General features: G+C 43.5%; 1 protein-coding gene across 2 annotated transcripts in view; it reads right to left on the reverse strand.

Annotated features, from left to right (window-relative positions):
* Nucleotides 1-753: 753 nt before the first annotated feature.
* Nucleotides 754-22,364, reverse strand: part of LOC138960785 (xaa-Pro aminopeptidase 1-like) — a 153,969-nt gene continuing 132,358 nt past the window's right edge. The window contains exons 18-22 of one of the 2 annotated variants that reach the window (XM_070332434.1): nt 21,191-21,295; nt 16,572-16,649; nt 9,113-9,189; nt 8,635-8,733; nt 754-8,151 (exon numbers count right to left, since the gene is read on the reverse strand). In XM_070332434.1, the coding sequence (XP_070188535.1) occupies nt 7,936-8,151; nt 8,635-8,733; nt 9,113-9,189; nt 16,572-16,649; nt 21,191-21,295 (575 nt within the window). In that variant the 3' untranslated portion in view covers nt 754-7,935. Of the gene's footprint in view, nt 8,152-8,634; nt 8,734-9,112; nt 9,190-16,571; nt 16,650-17,068; nt 17,147-21,190; nt 21,296-22,364 lie in introns of both variants that reach the window. The other variant, XM_070332435.1, reaches the window with a different exon arrangement.

The raw sequence follows: 22,364 nt of genomic DNA on the forward strand, positions 1-22,364 counted from the left end.
CATTTGGTTGCGTGTTATCTGTTTATAAAATGAAATATTGTCGAAAACTAACCGTTGGATTGCAGTCTTTTGTCCAAGCAACTCAGTTCAGAAAATGTGGAAGGGGACCTACTCTTGTCGCTAGACAGAGTACGAGAGTTACTTGCCTTGGGAGTTTCCTTGCACTCATAAGAGATCTAAAGCGAGTTTCTTTGCACTGATCGTTAGATTTGGATTTAGAAAACAACCAAACTGGTGGATTTTATATGGAGATTAATGTGTTCAAGCCTGTAGTTGCTAGTTTAAATACAGTGTGTTTGTATTGTTTGGTCTGGAAATGTACATTTCGTACATAAGAGTGTTCGGAACTTTTCAATCGCTAAAGTAGTTCCCTCAAAGTCTAGCTCATCAACCTGTGAGCTATCGAGGATTCAGGCCCGTTGTTGGGTAAGTGATTTTGGTTGTTGGGTAAGTTACCGAAAATAGCCCTACACGTTTACAGAGAGAAAGAAGCAGAATCACTCACTGTGAGCTTGGATCATAACATTTCTGGTGAGGACTTCATATTGTGTGTGTGTGTGTGTGTGAATTTGATGAGTGTGTGTGTGTGCACACATAGCCCAGCAGGTGTGATATGTCTATATGTGTGCACAAAAAAGACTTCTCAGACCCCGATTGGCCTGACAAAGGCATCAATAACACAGAACAGTGTCTACAGTTTGCGCAAAGAGAAGTCATCCGTTGACCAGAGTATGACTGTAATCCTCAAGACCGTTATTTTCACAAAACGTTTATTTCAGAGTGAATATGGAAATCATAAAAATTATGCTGGTCATTCATACAATGATAGCAGCAAAAGCAATCACAGCAGCATATATGAATCATCAGTCAACTTGGCCAAAACATTATTGCGAAAATTTTTGCACCCAAACTAAAGCATTAGCCTAATTCCCGCGACGATTTTTTGTTGGTCTCTTCCGTTTTTGTTCGGTCGATTTTGAGGACATACTGTACCCTCATTGAGCGGCGGTTACGTGATCCCAGTAAAAAAAACAAGTCGCGTAAGGCGAAAATACAACATTTAGTCAAGTAGCTGTCGAACTCACAGAACGAAACTGAACGCAACGCAATTTTTCAGCAAGATCGTATACTCGTAGCATCGTCAGTCCACCGCTCATGGCAAAGGCAGTGAAATTGACATGAAGAGCGGTTTAGTAGTTGCGCTGAGAAGGATAGCACGCTTTTCTGTACCTCTCTTCGTTTTAACTTTCTGAGCGTGTTTTTAATCCAAACATATCATATCTATATGTTTTTGGAATCAGGAATCGACAAGGAATAAGATAAATGTGTTTTTAAATTGATTTCGACAATTTAATTTTGATAATAATTTTTATATTTTTAATTTTCAGAGCTTGTTTATAATCCAAATATAACATATTTATATGTTTTTGGAATCAACAAATGACGGAGAATAAGATAAACGTAAATTTGGATCGTTTTATAATTTTTTATTTTTTTTTACAATTTTCAGATTTTTAATGACCAAAGTCATTAATTAATTTTTAAGCCACCAAGCTGAAATGCAATACCGAAGTCCGGGCTTCGTCGAAGATTACTTGACCAAAATTTCAACCAATTTGGTTGAAAAATGAGAGCGTGACAGTGCCGCCTCAACTTTCACGAAAAGCCGGATATGACGTCATCAAAGACATTTATAAAAAAAAATGAAAAAAAACGTCCGGGGATTTCATACCCAGGAACTCTCATGTCAAATTTCATAAAGATCGGTCCAGTAGTTTAGTCTGAATCGCTCTACACACACACACAGACACACACACACACACACGCACATACACCACGACCCTCGTCTCGATTCCCCCCTCTACGTTAATACATTTAGTCAAAACTTGACTAAATGTAAAAAGGTGATCCAGAAATGTAAGTGAACGGACTTAACTTGCGTAGAAAGTTTGAATGAAATGACACTCCCGTAATGCATTAATTTGGGTCTGAAATTTGTTGCAATAATTTTTTGGCCAGGTGTAGTATATATGCCTTCAGTTTTGGTGCAGTAAACTCAACGTCACCAGCGAAAACGACACTGGAAAACACACAAGGTTATGAACACCCAGCAATCTAGCCGTGCACCTGCATTATTATGCAAACGACTTGGGACTGGACATAAAAAGTAAGCCTGTGAGTGGAAATGTATCAAATATATCAATCTGATGAGAAAGAAATTACATTTTACGAAGCTCTGTACCAGCTGTCATAATAAAAGGTACAATTCGTTTGCTGGATATATGTGCACTTTATTGGTACTTTATCTCAGTTCTTTATGACCTACAGAAGAATCTCCTTACATAGCTCATTCCAGGTCGACACCGTCAAAGCAATTCTAGCTCATTCTAGTTAAGTATTACACCCTGTGTAAAGCTGTGTAGCTTTATGAAGCCCAGCTTCTTCAAAGCTGACCGTGGGCATGACAGGTATGCACCATGGCCATTGCAAGGGCATGACAGGTATGTACTGTGCACATCTGTTAACAGTCCTGAAGCAATGTGGTCATAACAGTGGCCTATTTTCAGCAAACTATGTGCGATATAAAGGGCTCCTAAAGCTTTTATTGAAACAGGATGGATATAATAACAGATATCAAAAGTGACAATCCCCAGTTCTATAGTATTTCCTGTCACCAACATTCTGTGATTGTCCTGTGTCAACAGACAAGGGAGCAGTTTCAGAGCACAGAACATCTGTGAACGTGTTATTTATCAAAAATGTTGAAGCATCTAACGGCCCACTTAATCACCGAGACTTGATTTGGCCAGCTACCTAGCTTAACAGCCAGGAAGTCACAGTGTACTGTCAGACAAGCTGATTACAAGTAGTATCTGACCCAAGGCCGCGTTTCAAAGCAATGATAGTTAATGGGTCCAGCCAAGGAGGAAAGAAAATATGAAAAGAATAATTACCTTTTGGTCAGATCATTCATTAACTCATTGTTTATTTTCTCCTCGTATTTATGTTGTAGACATTGCAAAGTATGTGTTCTGAACCCGTGTGACTTGGAATAATAGGCCGTGAAAAGTATATACTCGCTTAACACGCTTGAGATTTACTGGCCGATGTGAATGCGTGATATATTGTGTAAAAAATTCCATCTCACACGGCATATTGTAAACGCCATGAGCCTCCCCTCTGGGAGGGTATGTGCGTAGAAATACTCACTATAATAATAATAATAATAATCTACTTTTCAAAGTAGAATGTAGCCAATTTACATTTCACATAAAATCAACACCAGCAATCTTTCTGTGTTCGAAACATCTATAACATTTATATGTCTGAGAAGTAAAAATTTCTCATAAATTCACAGATATTAATATGAATCAAAATGAATCATACTTAAAACTGACACTAGGAGAGAAGAAAGCTCCACATTCATACATACAATGAAGTTTTAAAACTGAAAAATATAAGGAACATGTTCTTCTTCCTCACACAGTTTCATGGATTTATTCTGGACTGTGATCTTGGGATTGATTCAGTCTGAAAGATATCTTCCTTCCCAGACCACAGATCGATTATGCTCCTATCAGTGCCCGGCAAAGTCCTCAACAGAGTTATTTTGGAGCGAAAGAAAGAGTCAGTTGATGCCAAGCTCCGAGACCAGCAGGCAGGTTTCCACAGGAATAGATCCTGTGCGGATCAGATTGCCAGTCTGCGCATCATTGTAGAGCAGTCACTGGAGTGGAACTCTCCCCTCTACATTAACTTCATAGACTATGAGAAGGCTTTTGACAGCGTGGACAGAGAGACGCTGTGGAAGCTGCTAAGGCACTACGGAGTGCCCGAGAAACTCATCTCACTAGTTCAGCATACCTACCAAGACATGAACTGTAGGGTAGCGCACGCGGGCCAGTTGTCGGACAGTTTCGATGTTAGAACTGGAGTCCGCCAGGGTTGTCTACTGTCGCCTTTCCTCTTCCTCCTGGTCATTGACTGGATCATGAAGACTACCACAGCAGGCAGGAACAACGGTATACAGTGGACACTCTGGACACAGCTGGACGACCTCGACTTCGCTGACGACCTGGCGCTCCTCTCGCACAACTTCAACCAGATGCAAGACAAGACCACTCGCCTGGCAGCAACATCAGCCAAGACAGGGCTCAGGATCAACAAGAGGAAAACGGAACTCATGAAGATCAACACCACTGCCAACACGCCAGTTACAGTAGATGGAGAGCCAATCAGAGAGGTCGAATCTTTTGTGTACCTGGGGAGTGGGATCAATAGGCAAGGGGGCACTGACAGACGTCGCCGCAAGGACTGGGAAGGCACGAACAGCCTTCATCATGTTAAAGAACACCTGGGACCCCAGAGAGATCAGCATAACCACCAAGCTGCGCATCTTCAACCCCTATGTCAAATCGGTTCTACTCTACGGCTCTGAGACATGGAGAATGACCAAGGTGACGCAGCAGAAGATTCAGACTTTCATTAACACCTGTCTGAGGCGCATCTTCAAGATCAGATGGACAGACAAGATCTGCAACGAAGAGCTGTGGCAAAGGGCGGGCCAAGAGCCCGTTAACAGCCAGATTCTGAGGAGAAAATGGGGCTGGATTGGACACACCCTTAGGAAACCAACATCCAGCATCACCCGCCAGGCTCTCACTTGGAATCCACAGGGGAAAAGAAAGAGAGGGAGGCCAAGAAACAGCTGGAGGCGGGACACAGAGGCAGAACTGAAGAGGCAAGGCAACAGCTGGGCAAAAGCGGAGAGAACAGCCCAGAACAGGGTGCGATGGAGAAATGTCGTCAATGGCCTATGCTCCGCTGGGAGCAAAGGGCCTAAGTAAGTAAATTTATTTATTTATTTTATTATGGGGAGCTTATATAGCGCGAACCACAACTGTGCTCTCCGCGCTTTACATATTAATTTCTGCCGTTTGAAATGGAATTTTTTACAGACAGACAGACAAACAGACATTTTTTACACACAATATATAACGCATTCACATCGACCAGCAAACTTCAAGCCTATTAGGCGAACATTCACCTTTCATGGCCTATTATTCCAAGTCAAACGGGTATTTGGTGGACATTTTTATCTATGCCTATACAATTTTGCCAGGAAAGACCCTTTTGTCAATCGTGGGATCTTCAACGTGCACACCCCAATGTAGACCTCGGTATTTCGTCTCATCCGAAAGACTAGCACTTGAACCCACCACCTAGGTTAGGAAAGGGGGGAGAAAATTGCGGCCTTACCCACGGTCGAACACGCAACCTCTCGCTTCCGAGCGCAAGTGCGTTACCACTCGGCCACCCAGTCCACAGATCAGTCCAGGATTTGAACTAGGATTATAGCATCTTTTCACTTGGATAGACAAAAAAAGGCAACAGCCTGGCTGCTTTTGGCGTAGAGAGGGAATGTACCTTTGAATTAATTGTGCTGATTGACAGAGGTGGTAGTGACGACTTTGATTCATCACAACATTCTCACACGGCACAGAAGGCAGCCACGCTGTAGATATCTGGTATGGGTCCAAGTGGATCCTCTTATCTGCCGGAACAGATCTGTGGCGGTTGGCACATTGGCTTACACAGAAACGAAGGTGTTTATTTTTTATTTTTTTATTAACGCACTGTTCTAGATTTCATCTGTCGTCAGCTCCATTTTATTTATTTAAACAGAACAAAACTAATTGTAATTCAATCAAGTTGGCGTTTCAATTAAAAAGATTCTGTGATGGGTCAAAACTCATTTAACATTACCGGTCATCATTTCTCGATGAACACCAATTGATCACCTGCTGACAAGGCGGATTGATACAAGGGTCATTTTACAAGTAAGAAATATAGAAGACCTACGAAATACCGAGACCATAAGTTATGTGAAGTGACGATCGATCGCTTGACGTAACTTGATGCATGAATTCTTCCGGGTTACGTCAGTGAATTCCATGTATCCCTTTTTGGATGGAAAGAAAATTATTGTGTTTGCTGTCCAGACAACATTTAAAAAGAAGGGAAAATGTGTGTAAAAGAAAAAAGCAAGAGCAGTGTGTTAAGATAGGAACGCGGAAGCACATTTCTTGGAACTTGACCCTATCCATGACTTGCACGACCCCGTCACCCAGCATAATTGACAGACCCAAGGTGAAGGCCATAGAACTTCCGGTTAGAACGCCTCCAGAACTTCCGGTTAGAAAACACGTGAAAAAAACACGAGGAAACTTGAACTGCTTTGAAAGATTGATGAGCACACAGAACCCCTGTTTGCAACCGCAAGAAAGCAGGAAAGAGATCGTCGTCAGATTGAATTACAATAGCATTGACAGGCTTCCATTTAAAACTTATTGGTTGTCATCGTGGATTGACGCCCTACCAAAGACTTATTGAAGCCCTCCGTTGCTTCGCTCCGTCAGGCTTCAATGATGCTTTAGTCGGGCGTCAATCCACGATGACAACCTCGAAATTTCAAATGGAAGCCTATCAATGTATAATTGATGTACAAGAAATCATTCGAAACCAGATAACTTATTTTTCAATAAAAATGACTACTGTATATTTATTTTATTAGGCTGAAGCTGTCATTACAGACTACACAATCCTATCTTCAATGATTGGGGGGGGGGGGGGGGGGACAAATCACACACAAAAATCAACGAACTTACGGATAAATACATACTTATATGTTAGTGTGTGTGTGTGTTTTTCTGACTGTTCTTTTGTGAACATGTGTGGGCGCTTGTGTCCATGCGTCTAGGGGAAGGTTGCCTCATATGGACCACTTTTGGTTTGATACTGATAATTAGCTTGGTTTTTTTTGCAAAGAAGTTTCATTTGTGTTTGGTAGTCCTTCTCTCTTTAGTTAACCGTTTGGCCTAATTAGAGCAAATTAGCTTTGAAAGACTCAGCAAAAATGTACGCCTGGTGAAGAGGCCCCTATATCTAAAAATAACATGATACAACTTAGTGTGCAAGTCAGACTAATCAAATATGCCTTAGATTGATCTATTTTGGCTAGACGAGAACGTTATTTGAAGCACAACAGGAAACCAAAGAAACTTATTAAAAACAGAGAGAAAATAAATGAAGTTATTAACTTTCACGAAAAGAAGACTATTTGGTGTGGGTTTTTTTAAACGTCTTTAGCCATGTTACTTTCAGCAAGCTTCTTAATGAATTAATGAAACCAGACTTTAGCTGATGTTTTTTTCTATTTGTTGAAGTTGGTCCATATTAGGGGACATACACATACTTTGAGATTTTGCTTATATTTTTTTTGAAACCTCGTTAACCATGTTATTTTCAGCAAGCTTCTTAATGAATTAATGAAACCAGCCTTTAGCTGATATTTTTTTCTATTTGTTGAAGTTGGTCCATATTAGTGGACATACTTTGAGATTTTGCTATTATTTTTTTCATTGCAGTCGAAACTCGAGGTTAACACTGCTAAAATGTAACAAATACAGTCTTAGCTGTCATATATAGCAATTTGTATGTGATAACAGCTTTGGCTGTGGACAGAAACTAGTCTTAGAGTGAACGCTGCCAAAAGCGTACAAATGATTAATATGAGAAAAAGCCAAAAGGTCTTAGAGTGAACGCTGCCAAAAGCGTACACATATGAGGAAAAGCCAAACGGTTTTGTGGTTTGTGTTTCTGGAACTGTTTTGACATGTGCAAGTTATCCAGAGAAGGTAAATACAGCGAATGAAATTGTTTTGAGCGCTCTAGCATCGTTAGATTGTCAGAACAGGAGGTGGTCCATATTAGGAGCCGGTCCATATTAGGAAACGTTCCCCTACATCTGCGTTTCTCTGTGATGCCAATAATAGTGTGCACATGTCGGTACTCTTATATATCTTGGCAACAATACTCAAAAACAATGCTGATACTGACACAGTTCCTGCGTTCCTATTGTAAACAGCTGTGAGGTTAGGTCAGACACACAGGACTTTTCCTGAAGGTCAAGGCCGAAGCAATTGCCATGACAAGCATCGCCATGGTGACAGGAGTGTTGTGTGCCGCTGATGTGCTGTGGTCAGTGAAGGAATTGGTGCGCGCCTTCAGCCAGTCCTTGGCCAGTGTGGTGGTCAGCAGGGGTTTTATTGTCTCCTGTGTCAGCTTGTGATAGTCGCTCAGCCACTCGATCTACAACATTCACAAATATGACCACAACTCCACTTCTCAGCTTCTTGTCAAGTCTCCTAGCGAACGACAGAGCTATTGCTTTTCATTGATGTCTGTCCTCTGTCGACCTAATCTCTGTCTAGCAGTACTAACTTTCAAAACTTCCATAAAACTTAACGAGATCTTTTAATTTCATTTTTGCGTCTTGATTTATCATCAAAACAAAGTGTCTGCTGTGAGAATCAATGTTTCTAAGTTCAAGCCTGCTAGGGTTTTATCAGTTTAGCATCGCCAGGATTTCTCAACCAGGAGAAACTAAAATCAAAAGAAAATTCATAATTGTGATACACACACTGAAGATGCAAATTTTAGTAACAGTTCAAATGTATAAGGTTTCCTCTAGATGACTGAGTTTTGTGATGCGCTGCTGCAAACAGCTCTGGGACTACTCCAACGTGTGATGTACAGGGGGCGGTGTGTAAGTGGGTAATTCAGCAGACCTACCTGGCGTTTGGACAGTAGACTGTAGTCAATGAGGTTGGGTTCAAATGGCACCAGGGTTATGGGCTTGAAGCGCAGGAACTGCTTGTCTCCGAACTTGTGCTGTCAATCAGCAAAAACAGTGTATTTTAGTCACACTGCTCAGTGGTCATCATGTTCAATGACAGGTGAATGGCAAGCACATTATACAAAGCATACGAAATGATACAGCCAAAGGTTGCTATCAGATATTCGGATGCAGTTAAACATCAGCTGTTCATTGGTGGAACAGAGGTCAAACTTATACTCGTGCCTTAATTATACCCGACTTCCGTAAATTTCTGTGATGTATCCTAACAGCGTCTTATTTGTCAATCAACAACATGATGAAAGTCATAGCCAAGAGATAAATGGAATGTGCTCTGATACACTGTGCTCGCATAATCAAGTTTCACTTTTACACGTGAAAGCGCATGTGAGTTTACAATGGAAATAAACCCACCGTGGTATTCGTTGGTTCCACCATAACCACAGTTTCCAGACGAATGCCGAACCGACCTGGTTCGTAATACCCAGGTTCTGGAACAAAAACCATTCCACTAATGAGATCAAGACCAGTTAAAACGTGACAGCAAAAGTGAATGCTTAACATGCAGATCATGAAGTTAAATCAACAAAGAGACAATCACATTTTAACAAACTAGACTATCTTATAGATAAACCGTGGACACACACCCTTCACCGACGCTAGTAACATGTCAGTTTTCTGTCACATAATATCTCTACCTCCAACACAAACACATTCACACACACACACACACCGATCACTTAACTCGTTTGTTATTAAAGCTAGAGCTGTGTGCAATCCAACGAAAACAACGGGCAGTCATACATGTATATGATATGATTTTGTTTGTTTGTTTGTTTGCTTAACGCCCAGCCGACCACGAAGGGCCATATCAGGGCGGTATAAGATATGATACAAGGGTGGTTGCTGATGAAATTAGTATAAGCGTGGAAGTTGGTGCGTACATTTATATTAGTGATGGGTGCAAGTAAGGCAGAAGAAGTCTAATTCGACCCAAATTTGGTGCATTTCTTGTTCGTCCACTTCCTCACCTGGATGTGTTTTCCCTCCTGTTTAAAGGGAACGCATCGGGTGCAGTTCCTGGTGGAACAGAGGTCAAACTTATACTCGTGCCTTAATTATACCCGACTTCCGTAAATTTCTGAATTAAGTTTATCTTTGGTAAGATTGTAGTTATTCTACGCATCCATGAGCTAATGAAATCTTTACTTGACTACCCGGAATATATTAAATATTTGAAAACAACACGATACTACGAGTGTAAATCGAGTAGTCATATCATTGCATTTTACCCAAACGCACGCACACACATCAACACACACACACATGCGCAAAACACTTACACACACTAACTCACACACACACACACATCATCCATGCACTCTCTCTTTTCCCTCTTTCTCAAGATCATAAACACACACTCACACACACCATTCATGCACACTAAACACAATCACATGCACATAGACAGACACACACACAAACACACCACACACACACTCTCAGATATAGGCTACACGCTCTCTTGTTCTCTCTTTCTTTCTCTCTCACATACACACACTTGTGCACATAAACATGTATGCAACGACACACACGCCATGCGCGCGAGAGAAAGGCCCTAGAGAGGGGATGACATCGTGATGCATTGATGTAAAAACATCGTGACGTCGTCTACTTGCGCGAGCATAATTGCTGTAGTCTCGGAAATTCTACCACAACAAAGCGGACCTGGGTGGCGTTGGATCAAAAATCGAAGAATTGGTCGACACCCACTGTATTTTAGTTAGTATGTTCCCAATTTTTGGTGAACTTTTATCACCAACTGTAGCCCCAGTTAGGGCACAAAGAATTCTTCTTTATCATGTATTATCTGCATGAACATTTCTCAAGTTGATTTCTCAAGTCTGGGATAAAATTTTGTTTGAACGTTTTTCTTCTTCTTCTTCGTTCATGGGCTCTTCTTCTTCTTTTCGATCGCCGATCACACTTGGAGTCCAGATCTTGAGATATAATTAGTGGTCCTCTGCAGCGCAGCCACTGGCCCGTACAGCTTGTTGTGCAGGGACTCCGGCAATGGCCAGATTTCCTCTCTCAGCACCTGGTGGTTCCTGCAGTCTCGTAGGATGTGGGCCGTGTCCTGCTCTGCTTCTCCACAAGAACACATGGGAGAGGGCACAACATGCAGCTTCCCGTGGAGATGCTGGTTAAGTCTGTTGTGTCCCGTTCTCAGGCGGAAGATGACCACCTGCTGTTGTCTGGATAGCAGGTGGTAGCTGTCCTGTGGCTGGGGCAGAGACTTAATGATGGTCTTCATCTCTGTCAGGCTCACAGGGTTGTTCTCTTGCTCATCTTCTGCACCCAGCTTTGCCATCCTCTTCGTTTCCTTGTACACCACAGTGGGAGGGGATCCATTGCAGTACTGTCCTCAGGCTCTTGATGTTGTGTAGAGCGTGTTCCAGCTGAGGCAGTTTGCTACTGGTCATTGCTTGTAGTACTGACAGAGCGTCAGTCAGGAAGACCATCTCAATCTAGCAATCAATCAATATGAGGCTTATATCGCGCGTATTCCGTGGGTACAGTTCTACGCGCAGGGATTTTTTTATTCTTTTATTTTTTTTATTTTTATGCAATTTATATCGCGCACATATTCAACGCGCAGGGATTTATTTATGCCGTGTGAGATGGAATTTTTTTTACACAATACATCACGCATTCACATCGGCCAGCAGATCGCAGCCATTTTGGCGCATATCCTACTTTTCACGGCCTATTATTCCAAGTCACACGGGTATTTTGGTGGACATTTTTATCTATGCCTATACAATTTTGCCAGGAAAGACCCTTTTGTCAATCGTGGGATCTTTAACGTGCACACCCCAATGTAGTGTACACGAAGGGACCTCGGTTTTTCGTCTCATCCGAAAGACTAGCACTTGAACCCACCACCTAGGTTAGGAAAGGGGGGAGAAAATTGCTAACGCCCTCTCCCAGGGTCGAACTCGCAACCTCTCGCTTCCGAGCGCAAGTGCGTTACCACTCGGCCACCCAGTCCACCTGGTTGTCATGGTTGACTCTGTCGTTGATGGTGTATGCTGCATGGATCAGTGCTTGTACCTCAGCTCTGTAGTTTGTACAGTGGAGGCCTGTTGGTATAGCCTCTGCTTGCCTCTCTCCACTGGACATACACCCCCGCTCCTCCATTTTTGACGGCCTCTGTGGCTGACCCATCAGTATACACCCGTATCCATGCTTCTTGGGGGTACCTTTCTTCAAGCATGGCAAGAGTCAGGGCTTTTTTCGTCGCATTGCTCTGCTCGTCCTTTGTTGTGAGGTAGGGGACACTGGTCTGTATGTCCAGGTTTCTTTGTCTGTCTTCCCAGGGTGGGGCGTCAAGGGAGAAAGATGGTGGCTCCACTAGCTCTGGCATCTCTGTCTGATGTTTCTTCTGCAAAGCCCTTGCCTCCAGAGCGAAGCTTGATCTTTTCAGCCTGCCTAAGGACATCTTCTTGAGTCTGTCACTCATTGGATGGTCATGAGTGCACTGGTACTTGGTGGCTTGTACCATTGTTTTGCAGTCTCGCCTTTTGCTCAGTGGAGGAATGCCAGTCACCTGTTCCATCTTCTGTATGGGTGTTGATTTCATTGCGCCCGTGATGATTCTCAGCGCTTGGTTCTGTACTTTGTCTAGGGCCTGCTGGTGTGTCTTGGCTACTGTTGCCCAAGAGCTTGATCCGTACTCGAGGTGCGGTCGTACAGTTTTCAGGATCTTCTCGTTTGCACCCCAGTGTGATCCTGCCAGCTTCCGCATGATGTTTAGTTTTCTCCTGGCCTTTCCCTCTGCATTCATGATGTGTTGTTTCCAGGTCATGCGCTTGTCATAGGTGACCCCCAGGTATGTTTGCTGGTCTTCAAATTTCAGGGGTGTGTCCCCCAAGGTCAGTTTGCCAGGTGTCGCTTTGGCAGAGAGTGTGAAGAGAGTGGCAGTGGTCTTCTCCCTGTTGATGGTCACACACTAGTCTTCCGCCCACGCTGCAACCTTTTCTAGGACAAGTTGCATCCTGTAGGTTGCTGTGGTTGCATACTCTTCCGAGCACCAGAGAACAAGGTCATCAGCATACAGTGCCGCTTGGACTCCTTTGGGCAACTCTGGTACCAGGTCGTTAATGAAGAGTATGAATAGCGTGGGGGAGAGCACTCCTCCCTGTGGAACTCCTTGGCGTAGTAGCACCTTTCGGCCACAGTGACCGTCCACCAGCACTCTGGCCTTTCGGTTGTGCAGGTACGACTTGGTCCACTGGTACATGTTGCCTTTGACGCCGGAACGTAGGAGCTTCACAAGGAGTCCATCTTTCCAGACCTTGTCGAAGGCCTTCTGCAGGTCAATGAAGGTGGCCAGGGTGACCTTCTGGGCCTGGTAAGCATCCTCTATGACCTGGCTAAGGTGTGTTGTCTGGTCCTCCGTATTCCGTGCTGTCGGAAGCCGGCTTGTTCTGGGACGATGATGCTTTCTGATTCCAGGTACAGCTGCAGGCGCTGGTTGACAATGCGTTCCATGGTTTTGCATACGCAGCTTGTCAGGCTGATGGGTCGGTAGCTCAGGGTTTTGGTCTTGTTTTTCCCTTTCTTTAAAACTGGGATAATCCTGGCTTCCTTCCAGCACTGAGGTACCTGTCCCTGTCTCCAGCTGAGGTTGAAGATGCCCAGTAGTTTCTTGAGGGCCGAGTTGCCTATGTGTTGCAACATCTCATTCGTAATGTTGTCTGGACCTGGAGACTTCTTCTTTTTGAGCTTCTTGATGGCATTCTTCAGCTCGGCCATGGTGATGTCTTGCTGCATGGCATCCTGTACGTTTCTTTCTGTTCTTTCTCTAATTTCTGTTCTGACTTCCTTTTGTAGAGGTGTCGCTTTCTCCCCGATATGCTTGGGCGAAAGCATTGGCAGCGGCTTTTCCAGTGAGTGTTCTTCCTTCCTCCTCCAGGGTGATCTTCTTGCCCTCTTCACTCAGTGCTCTTTTAAGTTTCCAGAGCTTTGTTGTGTCTTTTTCCATATTCAGCCCTGCCGTCTTTTCTCTCCAGCCTCTTCTCTTGCACTCTAGCTTTGTCTTCAGATGTTTTGCTTTGCTTTCTTGGAGTTTGATGTTGTTCTCCTGGCAAGGGTTCGTCTCTGCCTCTTCTCTCATTCTTGTGAGTGCATCGTGCGTCTTCTGCAGCTCATGGTCCGCCAGTATGGGATGTAGTCCTTCCTCACTCCACGTGGGATGCTGTCCTTGGCTGCCTGGATTATGCTAGCATTGAACTCCTTTATCACGTTGTTGATGTTTCTCCCCTCTGTTTCTATGGCTCTGGTCAGCTCATTTGTTCGTATCTTTGCCTTTTTGTAGTTCCATCTCGGGTGTTGTGGATGCTCAGATGCTGAGTCTCTACTGATGGTAAGGAGAACTGGGCGATGGTCGCTTCCACCCAGCTGTTCATCCACTTTTCTTGAGATGGTTTTGTGGATGTCATCCGTGCACAATGCCAGGTCTGGTGTTGTTGTTGAGTGCCAGCGGCGCGAGTAGAAGGTAGACGGATCTCTGGGGTCGTTGACAAGGATCAGGTGGTTGTCGTCCTGCCAAGATTCAATGTCTTCTCCTCGCCTGTCTAGTGTTTTATATCCCCAACTCTGGGACTGGCTGTTAAAGTCTCCAGCGATGAGGAAGCCGCTGTCAGGGACCTGGATTGTGTCAAGCGACAGCATCTTGTCGTTGGGGCAGTACTAGTTGACGATGTTCATCTTGCTGTCATTGGTCGTTATCTTGACTTCTATGTACTCTGCTTCTTCCATGTATATGTTGGTTTCACTGGCATTTATGTTGTTCCTGCCCAGAGTCATCACTCCTCCTTTCTTCCTCCCTTGTCGGTCACTCCTGAACACCTGGTACCCTCGGATCTTAAAGGGCTTCCCTTCTTGCGGGTGTGTTTCCTGAATGCAGCAGATGTTGACGCTGTTTTCATAGAGGAAGTGCTCTAATTCTTCCTTCTTACTGGATACCCCCTCTGCATTCCAATGCATGATGTTAATAGTGGGGTTGTCCTTGGCTCTGTTTTTCCGGCCAGTCGCTTTCCTTTCTCGTCCCCTGGCTCCACAAGACGAGATGAAGGGACCTCCAGTAGCTGAGGGTGGACTCCTTTGAGGCGCGGAGCCCGGCGCTGCACCTGCCTGGTGGATCCTCACAGGGCGAGCACCATTACTGTCAATTCTGTCTCCAAGTGTCATAATGGCAGTTGATGCGTAGTGTTGTGGTTTGTTGGAGTGCGCCGTGCGACCCAACACATACGTCTTCAGCACTCGAGGTTTCTGTCAGGGTTACCTCATCCTTAGCTCATGGCCCAAGGACCTGCCCTGTGAGCACAAGGTTGGTCCATATTAGTCTGACCTTTCAACCTGTCCAGCTTGGGAAGCCCTTCCAGGAGTTTACACTCCCGCTGGCATAGCTCTCACCATCCGAGACACGCAAACCACCACACCACGTTAAGGAATGGACCATGTGGTGGGTTCATGGGCTGAAACTCCCACGTTCACTCATGTTTTTGCATGATTGGGTTTTTACGTTGCCCCGCCATTCAGGCAGCATGCGCCGATTTCGGGGGAAGCATGCTGGGTATTTTCGTGTTTCTATAACCCACCGAACTCTGACATGGATTACAGGATCTTTTCCGTGCGCACTGGTCTTGTGCTTGCGTGTACACATGGAGGGGGATAAGGCACTAGCAGGTCTGCACATAAGTTGATATGGGAGATCGGAAAAATCTCCACCCACCAGTCCGCCGCGGCCGGGATTGGAACTCACGACCTTCCGATTAAGAGGCCGACGTCTTACCACCCAGCCACTGCGCCCGTCAGAGAAGAACGTTTTTAAATTGAAAAACTGTTGGTAAAATCGTTATTTTTGAGTGTACAGCGAAGTGACCTTAAACGAGATCAGAGGAAATCACTAGGGACTGCACTGAGCGCATGTTTTGTAACCAGGAAAACACTTGCACCTACTGGAAATGCACCCTTTCTGGGTCAAATTAGACTCCGTAACGCAAGCAAGTGTGGCAGTTGTGCGTATACAGTCTTAACGAATCTTGTATATTTTAAAACACTACTCAGCTGTTAGTAAGCATGGCCGTATAGTAGTGTCGTACGTATGCCTTCCGTACTGTTCGCCGAGCAATGCTAGTGTTCACAATTCTGCTTATTACAGTATGTTCTTTTATCAGTTTGGTCAAAAGACTTCATGGCAAGTCTCATACAAAGATACAAATTCATGTTTAGACCCCTTTAGGCAAACCAGTGAGAGAGTCGGGACTGTCATACATGTTTGAAACCAAAACAAATGTCCAACCTTAAAATCCTCGACTAGCATACAAAAAACATTATTCGTGTCAAATATGGTTGACATATTTTGGGCATTTGTGCTGTCAGATGTACCAGGCCTACCTTCACCGTGACACGTGAAGCCTGACAGTACGTTTAGTCATTTCTACAGCATGGTCCACACATACATTTTCCATTTATTGAAACAATGAAAACATAAGCCGCTATACATCTCACAGACCATCATGATCTTGGCACCTTGCAGACCATAAACATGAGTTCTTATCCCTCGCCCTGTAAAGATGAAACCGTCACCAGTTAATGCAGTGTCAGGAAACGTCGGGAAATGTGCAGACTACACAGTGCAACGGCATACCATAACAGCTGTCGTGGCTTTTACCAAAGCAAAGGCAGTTGCTAGCCAGTGTTCTACATACATACAGCAAAGAAATGACAGCAATTACATAACACTGCGCACTCAGAAAGGAGAAGCGTACACTGCCTCCTGTTTTTTCTAGCAGTCTAAGCTCACCATCCGAGAAATACATGCTAGGGAGCAACTCTTCCTGAGGGTACAGCGCGCGTTTTGAGATTGAAATAAAACCCGGCCCTGAAACATAGCACACAATGTGGGTATTCAGTACTTCAAATTGAGCGCGTTTGTGTGTATGTGCAAAATATTTAATGAGTAATCGGTTATCAGCAACTGGTCAATGCCGCCACAGCGCTAGACAGCCTCAAATAGCAATGCGAACGTGAAACTCGACCACTGACAACGATGAACAAAGCGCGTATATTTCTGTGGCGAGTCAAGTCAGACCAGTCTGACCATTATGTTTGTTTGACTGTCCAGCCCTGATACCGATGTCAAAATTCAAGGTTCACGTTCCCCTCTAGATTTGAAACTGTCCACTGTTAGTCACATCAGCAGGTGGTTAAAGGTGGGCTACCTGTGGAAAGTAAGTCAGTAATATGATATGATGCGAGAGAGAGGCTTGGAATGTCAAGGCGAATCTTCTTCACTCTCACCATCCGAGAAGAACATGTAGGCGTACAGGGTCTCGTCATTAACGGTGGGTTCGTGATACAGTGAGATTCTACCCGGGCCTGAAACTCAACATGTTTACTGATAACTCACATTTGTAAGAAACACAACCATAGACACTGTAAAAATACAAAGTTGGTCCCTCCTTCACAAGACTGGCGTTTGCTCGCCTTTCTTTTCAGGGACTTCCAAGTTTTCAAAATATACCCATTGTTAAAGAGAATGCCCACCTTTTCAGTCCTAACTCTTGGCACTGTACTTCACAACACTTGCTAGGAATCACTTTAATGATTCACTGTCAAGGACACACCTGTCATATATACCTAGGCACTGTAAATGAGATCATCATCATCATCATCATCACCATCATCATCATCATCGTCCTCGTCCTACGCCTCTTTATTTCTCTTTCTCCTCCTCTACTTTTCCTTCAGCATGATTCTTCAGGTCAGTTATGCATCAACAGTTTTTAAACATTCATTTTTTCCGTATAAACGAACCTCAACCAGTGTCGCAACGTTTTTTCAAAGCAATGTTGTAAATCATACACGTTGAGTGCAGGCTGCATGTAATTTTTGTGGTTACTATTGACGTTTTAACAAATCACTTGATTATTGCACGCGACTTGTTACATGTTACATGGCTACAAATCGCGAGCAGGCATGTGGTTTCTAGGAATTGTAACAAATCACGTCAGTCCTGCATTTGACATCCGAAGGGCGAGGTTGATCAAGCAATATGTTTTTTCATTCGATCCATCAATTGATAATTCATCATCTGATTGACAATCAAGGTTTGGTCAACTAATCGACCACCTTGTTGATAAACCATTTACTGAGCATCTAATCGACTCATTAGTAATCGTCACTTCATATCAATTACTTCAAACGGTAGCGCTTTACACAAACGAAAAGGGATCACTGACTTGTGCCGGAAACACGTCACTTGCTGGTCCAAATAAACGGAATATTTTGGAAAAAACTCTTTTCGCCCAATACGTATTTTAGGTAATTGCTTTATTTGTTTATATTTACTGATTTAGTCAATGATGAAGTCAATATTGTGTGTGTGCGTGTGTGTGTGTGTGTGTGTGTGTGTGTGTGTGTGTGTGTGTGTGTGTGTGTGTGTGTTTGTGTATGTGTGTGTGTGAGTGCGTGTGTTGTGTTGTGTTGTGGGTGTATGTGTTGCGGTGTGTGTGTGTGTGTGTGTGTGTGTGTGTGTGTGTGTGTGTGTGTGTGTGTGTGTGTGTGTGTGTGTTGAGTGTTTGTGAGTGCGGGGTTTTCTCTTTCTTATTCTTCCGATTCTATCCAAACGATCGCTGGATAGAATCAGAATTTGAATCACAGTTCTGATTCTATCCATCACTAAAACTAAACCCGTGAAACAGCTGGATAAGATCGGAATTCGGACTCTATTCGGAATTCGGATTCTAAGCTACTCACACAAAGTTAAGGATCACTTGCACACAAATGCATAACTTTCCAAATAAGTAAGCCAATGCGTTGGTATTTGGCAAACGTTTAATTCAATGCTTTAGTGATAACGATACAACATTTCCTTCAATTTTGAGCAATCGTTTGGTCTGTACATTTTATCAAAGTGTGTACGTATCGACATTTGATTTCCCAAAGTCGTTGAAATCACAAGACATGGCATTCAGATGCTCCCAAAAGTTCAGTAGTGCGTGTAACCGCCCTGGCTGTTCTGGCACTCGACGCAGCGAGTCCTCATAGAGTTGACCAGGGTGGTGAAGATCCTCTGTGGAAGCACCTGCCACTCAGCCCGCAACATCTGGTAGAAGTGCTGGACATCCCTGGGAGGGGGTGGTTGCTCCTCATTTTGCGATCCAACTCATCCCTAAGGTTCTCAATCGGGTCGAGATCGGGACTGCATGCTGGCCACTCTATTCTGTTGACTCCAGACTGCTGCAGGAAGTCGTTGACCACCCTTGCCCTGTGGGGTCGAGCGTTGTCATCCTGGTAGACAGCCTGCGGTCCCATCTGCTGCAGTGTAGGCACAGCCAGCGGTCGAAGGATCTCATCCCGGTATCGGAGGCCAGCCAGGTTACCCTGTACATGAAACAAGGGTGTTCTGTGGTCAAGGCTGAAGGCCCCCCAGACCATTACAGAACCTCCACCAAAGGCCACCTTTTATTGGACAGTGGCGTTAATGTAGCGTTCCCCTTGGCGCCTCCAGACCCTCAGTCGGTCGTCGTTGTGGTTCAGGGTGAAGCGTGATTCATCACTGAACAGGACCTGGGACCATTGCTGACGTGTCCACATCACGTGACGTCTGCAGAAGGCGCGGCGTGCTGCCCTATGGGCTGGAGTTAAGCGTGGCCGTACAGCTGGGCGACGAGAACGGAGGTCAAACCCATGAAGGCGATTCCGTATGGTCTGCTGGCTGATGTTGGTGTTAGTAGCCACCCTCAGCTGCCTTCAATTAATGCTGGTAGAGGCTGTTCTTGTTTGCAAGGCAAGTCGTTCAATAAGACGATCTTCACGTGGAGTTGTCTTCTTTGGTCGCCCAGGTCTGCGTCTTTCCTGGACCCTCCCAGTGGCTGTGAAACGTTGAATCAGTCTGACAATGACCGAGATGGACACGTGAAGTCGCCTGGCCACTTCTCGCTTGGGGACACCATCTTGGAACCATGCAACAGCTCGTCCCCTCTCAAACTCGTTCAATTTTCGTCGTGGAGGCATTGTCAGATAATGCCTAATACTCAGGTCTTCTCAAAAAGCCAAGCAAGTGACAGCATCTCACACATAAACAGCAGTTCTTGCACGTGCATAATGGTTTTTCCATGTGGCTTGTGCAATGTGTTCGGGCTGAACGGTCCAAAACAAGGTCCTTTTTCGCAAGTTTCCGCTTTTTCTTTTGCTACCAAGCTCAGTAGTAGAGAATCCCGTGCAATTTTCCCACTAATACAACATCGCCCACTTACAGCTGAATAAGAATTCATAACAATTTGGTTTGACTGAGAAATAAATAACAGTAGCGAACTGATTTTATTGAGCACCTGTTTTCTCATAGTGATCCTTAACTTTTTGTGAGTAGTGTATTCGGAATTCGGATTGTATCTATGCAGCCTTTCTGGCTAGAATCAGAATTCAGATCTCATCCAGAGATCCGTATTAAATGAAATCAGTGAAGAGGAAATCAGGAATAATTTTTGTTTTAAAAGCCCACTATACGAACACAACTCAGTATATGAGCCGGACTAATTCAAATATGCATCAGAGTTATTTGTTTTGGTTCGATGAGAACATTACAACAGACTAAAGAAACTTATTAAAACAGAGAAAAATAACTGAAATTATCAACTTTTATGTAAAGACGACTGTTTGAAATATTGTTATGAAAGCTTGAGGGCTAGTTCTAGGTTATTTTCAACAAGCTTCTTAATGCATGACTGACGCCACTCTTTATGGTTTCCTTTCTTCTATTTGTTGAAGGTGGTCCATATCAGGGGACACACACATAATTGAGATTTGCTATTATTTTTTGTTTGTGCTTCAATGAGGGGACAAACACTGCAAAATGTAACAATTACATTCTTATTGTCATATGTTGGTGTGTTAACAGCTGTGTTTGTGGACAGACAATAGTCTGTTTTAATCGTCAAATTTAGAGTGAACGCTGCCATAAATGTTTAAAAACAAAAAAAGTAAAGAAACCAAACGGTTTTGTAGTTTGTGCGTCCGGAACTGTTTTGACATGTGCATACCGAGAGAATTATTGTCGGGGTAACGGAAAACACGACGCTATTCGTAGCGTCTCGCTGAAAGAGGAAATTGCATATTGCAACATTCGTTTGACGTAGTCTCGAAACCTATACAAATACGGCTTGTACACAAACGAATCGAAATTGTATTTATCGACTAGCTTTGCCCTGGTACGTTCAACGTCAAGGGGAGCTGCTGAACCAGTTAATAACCACATTTAAACAAAGACTTATCGAGAGAGAGTAAATGTATCGAATGAAATTGTTCTGAGCGCTCGAGCAGCGTTAGTTTGTCAGAACAGGTGGTGGTCCATATTAGGAGCATGTCCATATTCCCTACATAGAACCTTCCACAAACAAAAGATGAACAATAACAACACACCTTCATGAACACTGAGGTAGGCGCCTATCCCATGCCCGGTGCCGTGTCTGTATTCCAGTCCAACTGACCATAGTGGTGCACGTGCTGCCATGTCAATCTGACGACCTGCATCATGAACACAACACCACGCATGGTTTACATCTGCATGATGTCATCAACGAAACCTGAACGGACCGCTCTGTACTATAAAAAAAAAGTAAATAAAAACAATTGCATGCATGTTAAAATAGGTAAATAAGAAAGAAACGATGAAAGGAAAAAACAGAAAAGAGAGAGAGAGAGAGAGAGAGAGAGAGAGAGAGAGAGAGAGAGAGAGAGAGAGAGAGAGAGAGAGAGAGAGAGAGAGAGAGAGAACAAATCAATTCAAATAAAATTTTATTTTACGAGCACCTATTTTATTTTATTTTGCATAAGCAATATAAACGAGCTTCTTTTCAACCAGCCCTCGCCCAGAGAGGGACTACTCTAATGTTATATACATATATATACAGTATATACACACGTAAAACATTTACAAAAGATAAACATAAAAGTAAAAAAATAAAAAGGCAGACAAATTATTCACAGGATTATATACACATTACAGGCTTTACATGAATTCTTACGTTATGATCAAAATTTACAGAACATGTTTAATAAAAAAAAAATGTGAATGTGTTATCAAATTGAGTTTTAATATGATAAAACACTGATGCTATATGGACAGATATGATCAATATGAAATAATCAGAACGAAATCTTCCATCACTGTGACTTTTCGTATTAATAATCAGTGATGGTTTGTATGTATGCAATAAAAAATAATAACCTTGAGTGTGGATCAAGAAAGTGTTTTATTCTGTTCAACAGATATATTTTCCTGGACATGGTTTTACACAACAACCTAACACGATGGGTCCAAGATAAATTATTATCGATATTTACTCCCAAAACTTTGTAATCTCCTACTTCCGCTATTGCGTCGTTGTCAGTTAATAAGGAATGAGGATTACTCTTGATGTTTTGTCTTTTTTGCCTTGTTGTAATTAACATGTATTTGGGGGGAAGACTCATGTGGTTATACTCCGTCCAATTTATGAGATCATCTACACTGTTCTGCAATGATGAATAATCTTTGTCTAATTGTTTATCAGAAGTGTGTATGGTCAGCAAAGAGTCCACAATCATCATTAAT

Source organism: Littorina saxatilis, linkage group LG3, assembly GCF_037325665.1.
Source record: "Littorina saxatilis isolate snail1 linkage group LG3, US_GU_Lsax_2.0, whole genome shotgun sequence".
Lineage (NCBI taxonomy): Eukaryota > Metazoa > Mollusca > Gastropoda > Littorinimorpha > Littorinidae > Littorina > Littorina saxatilis.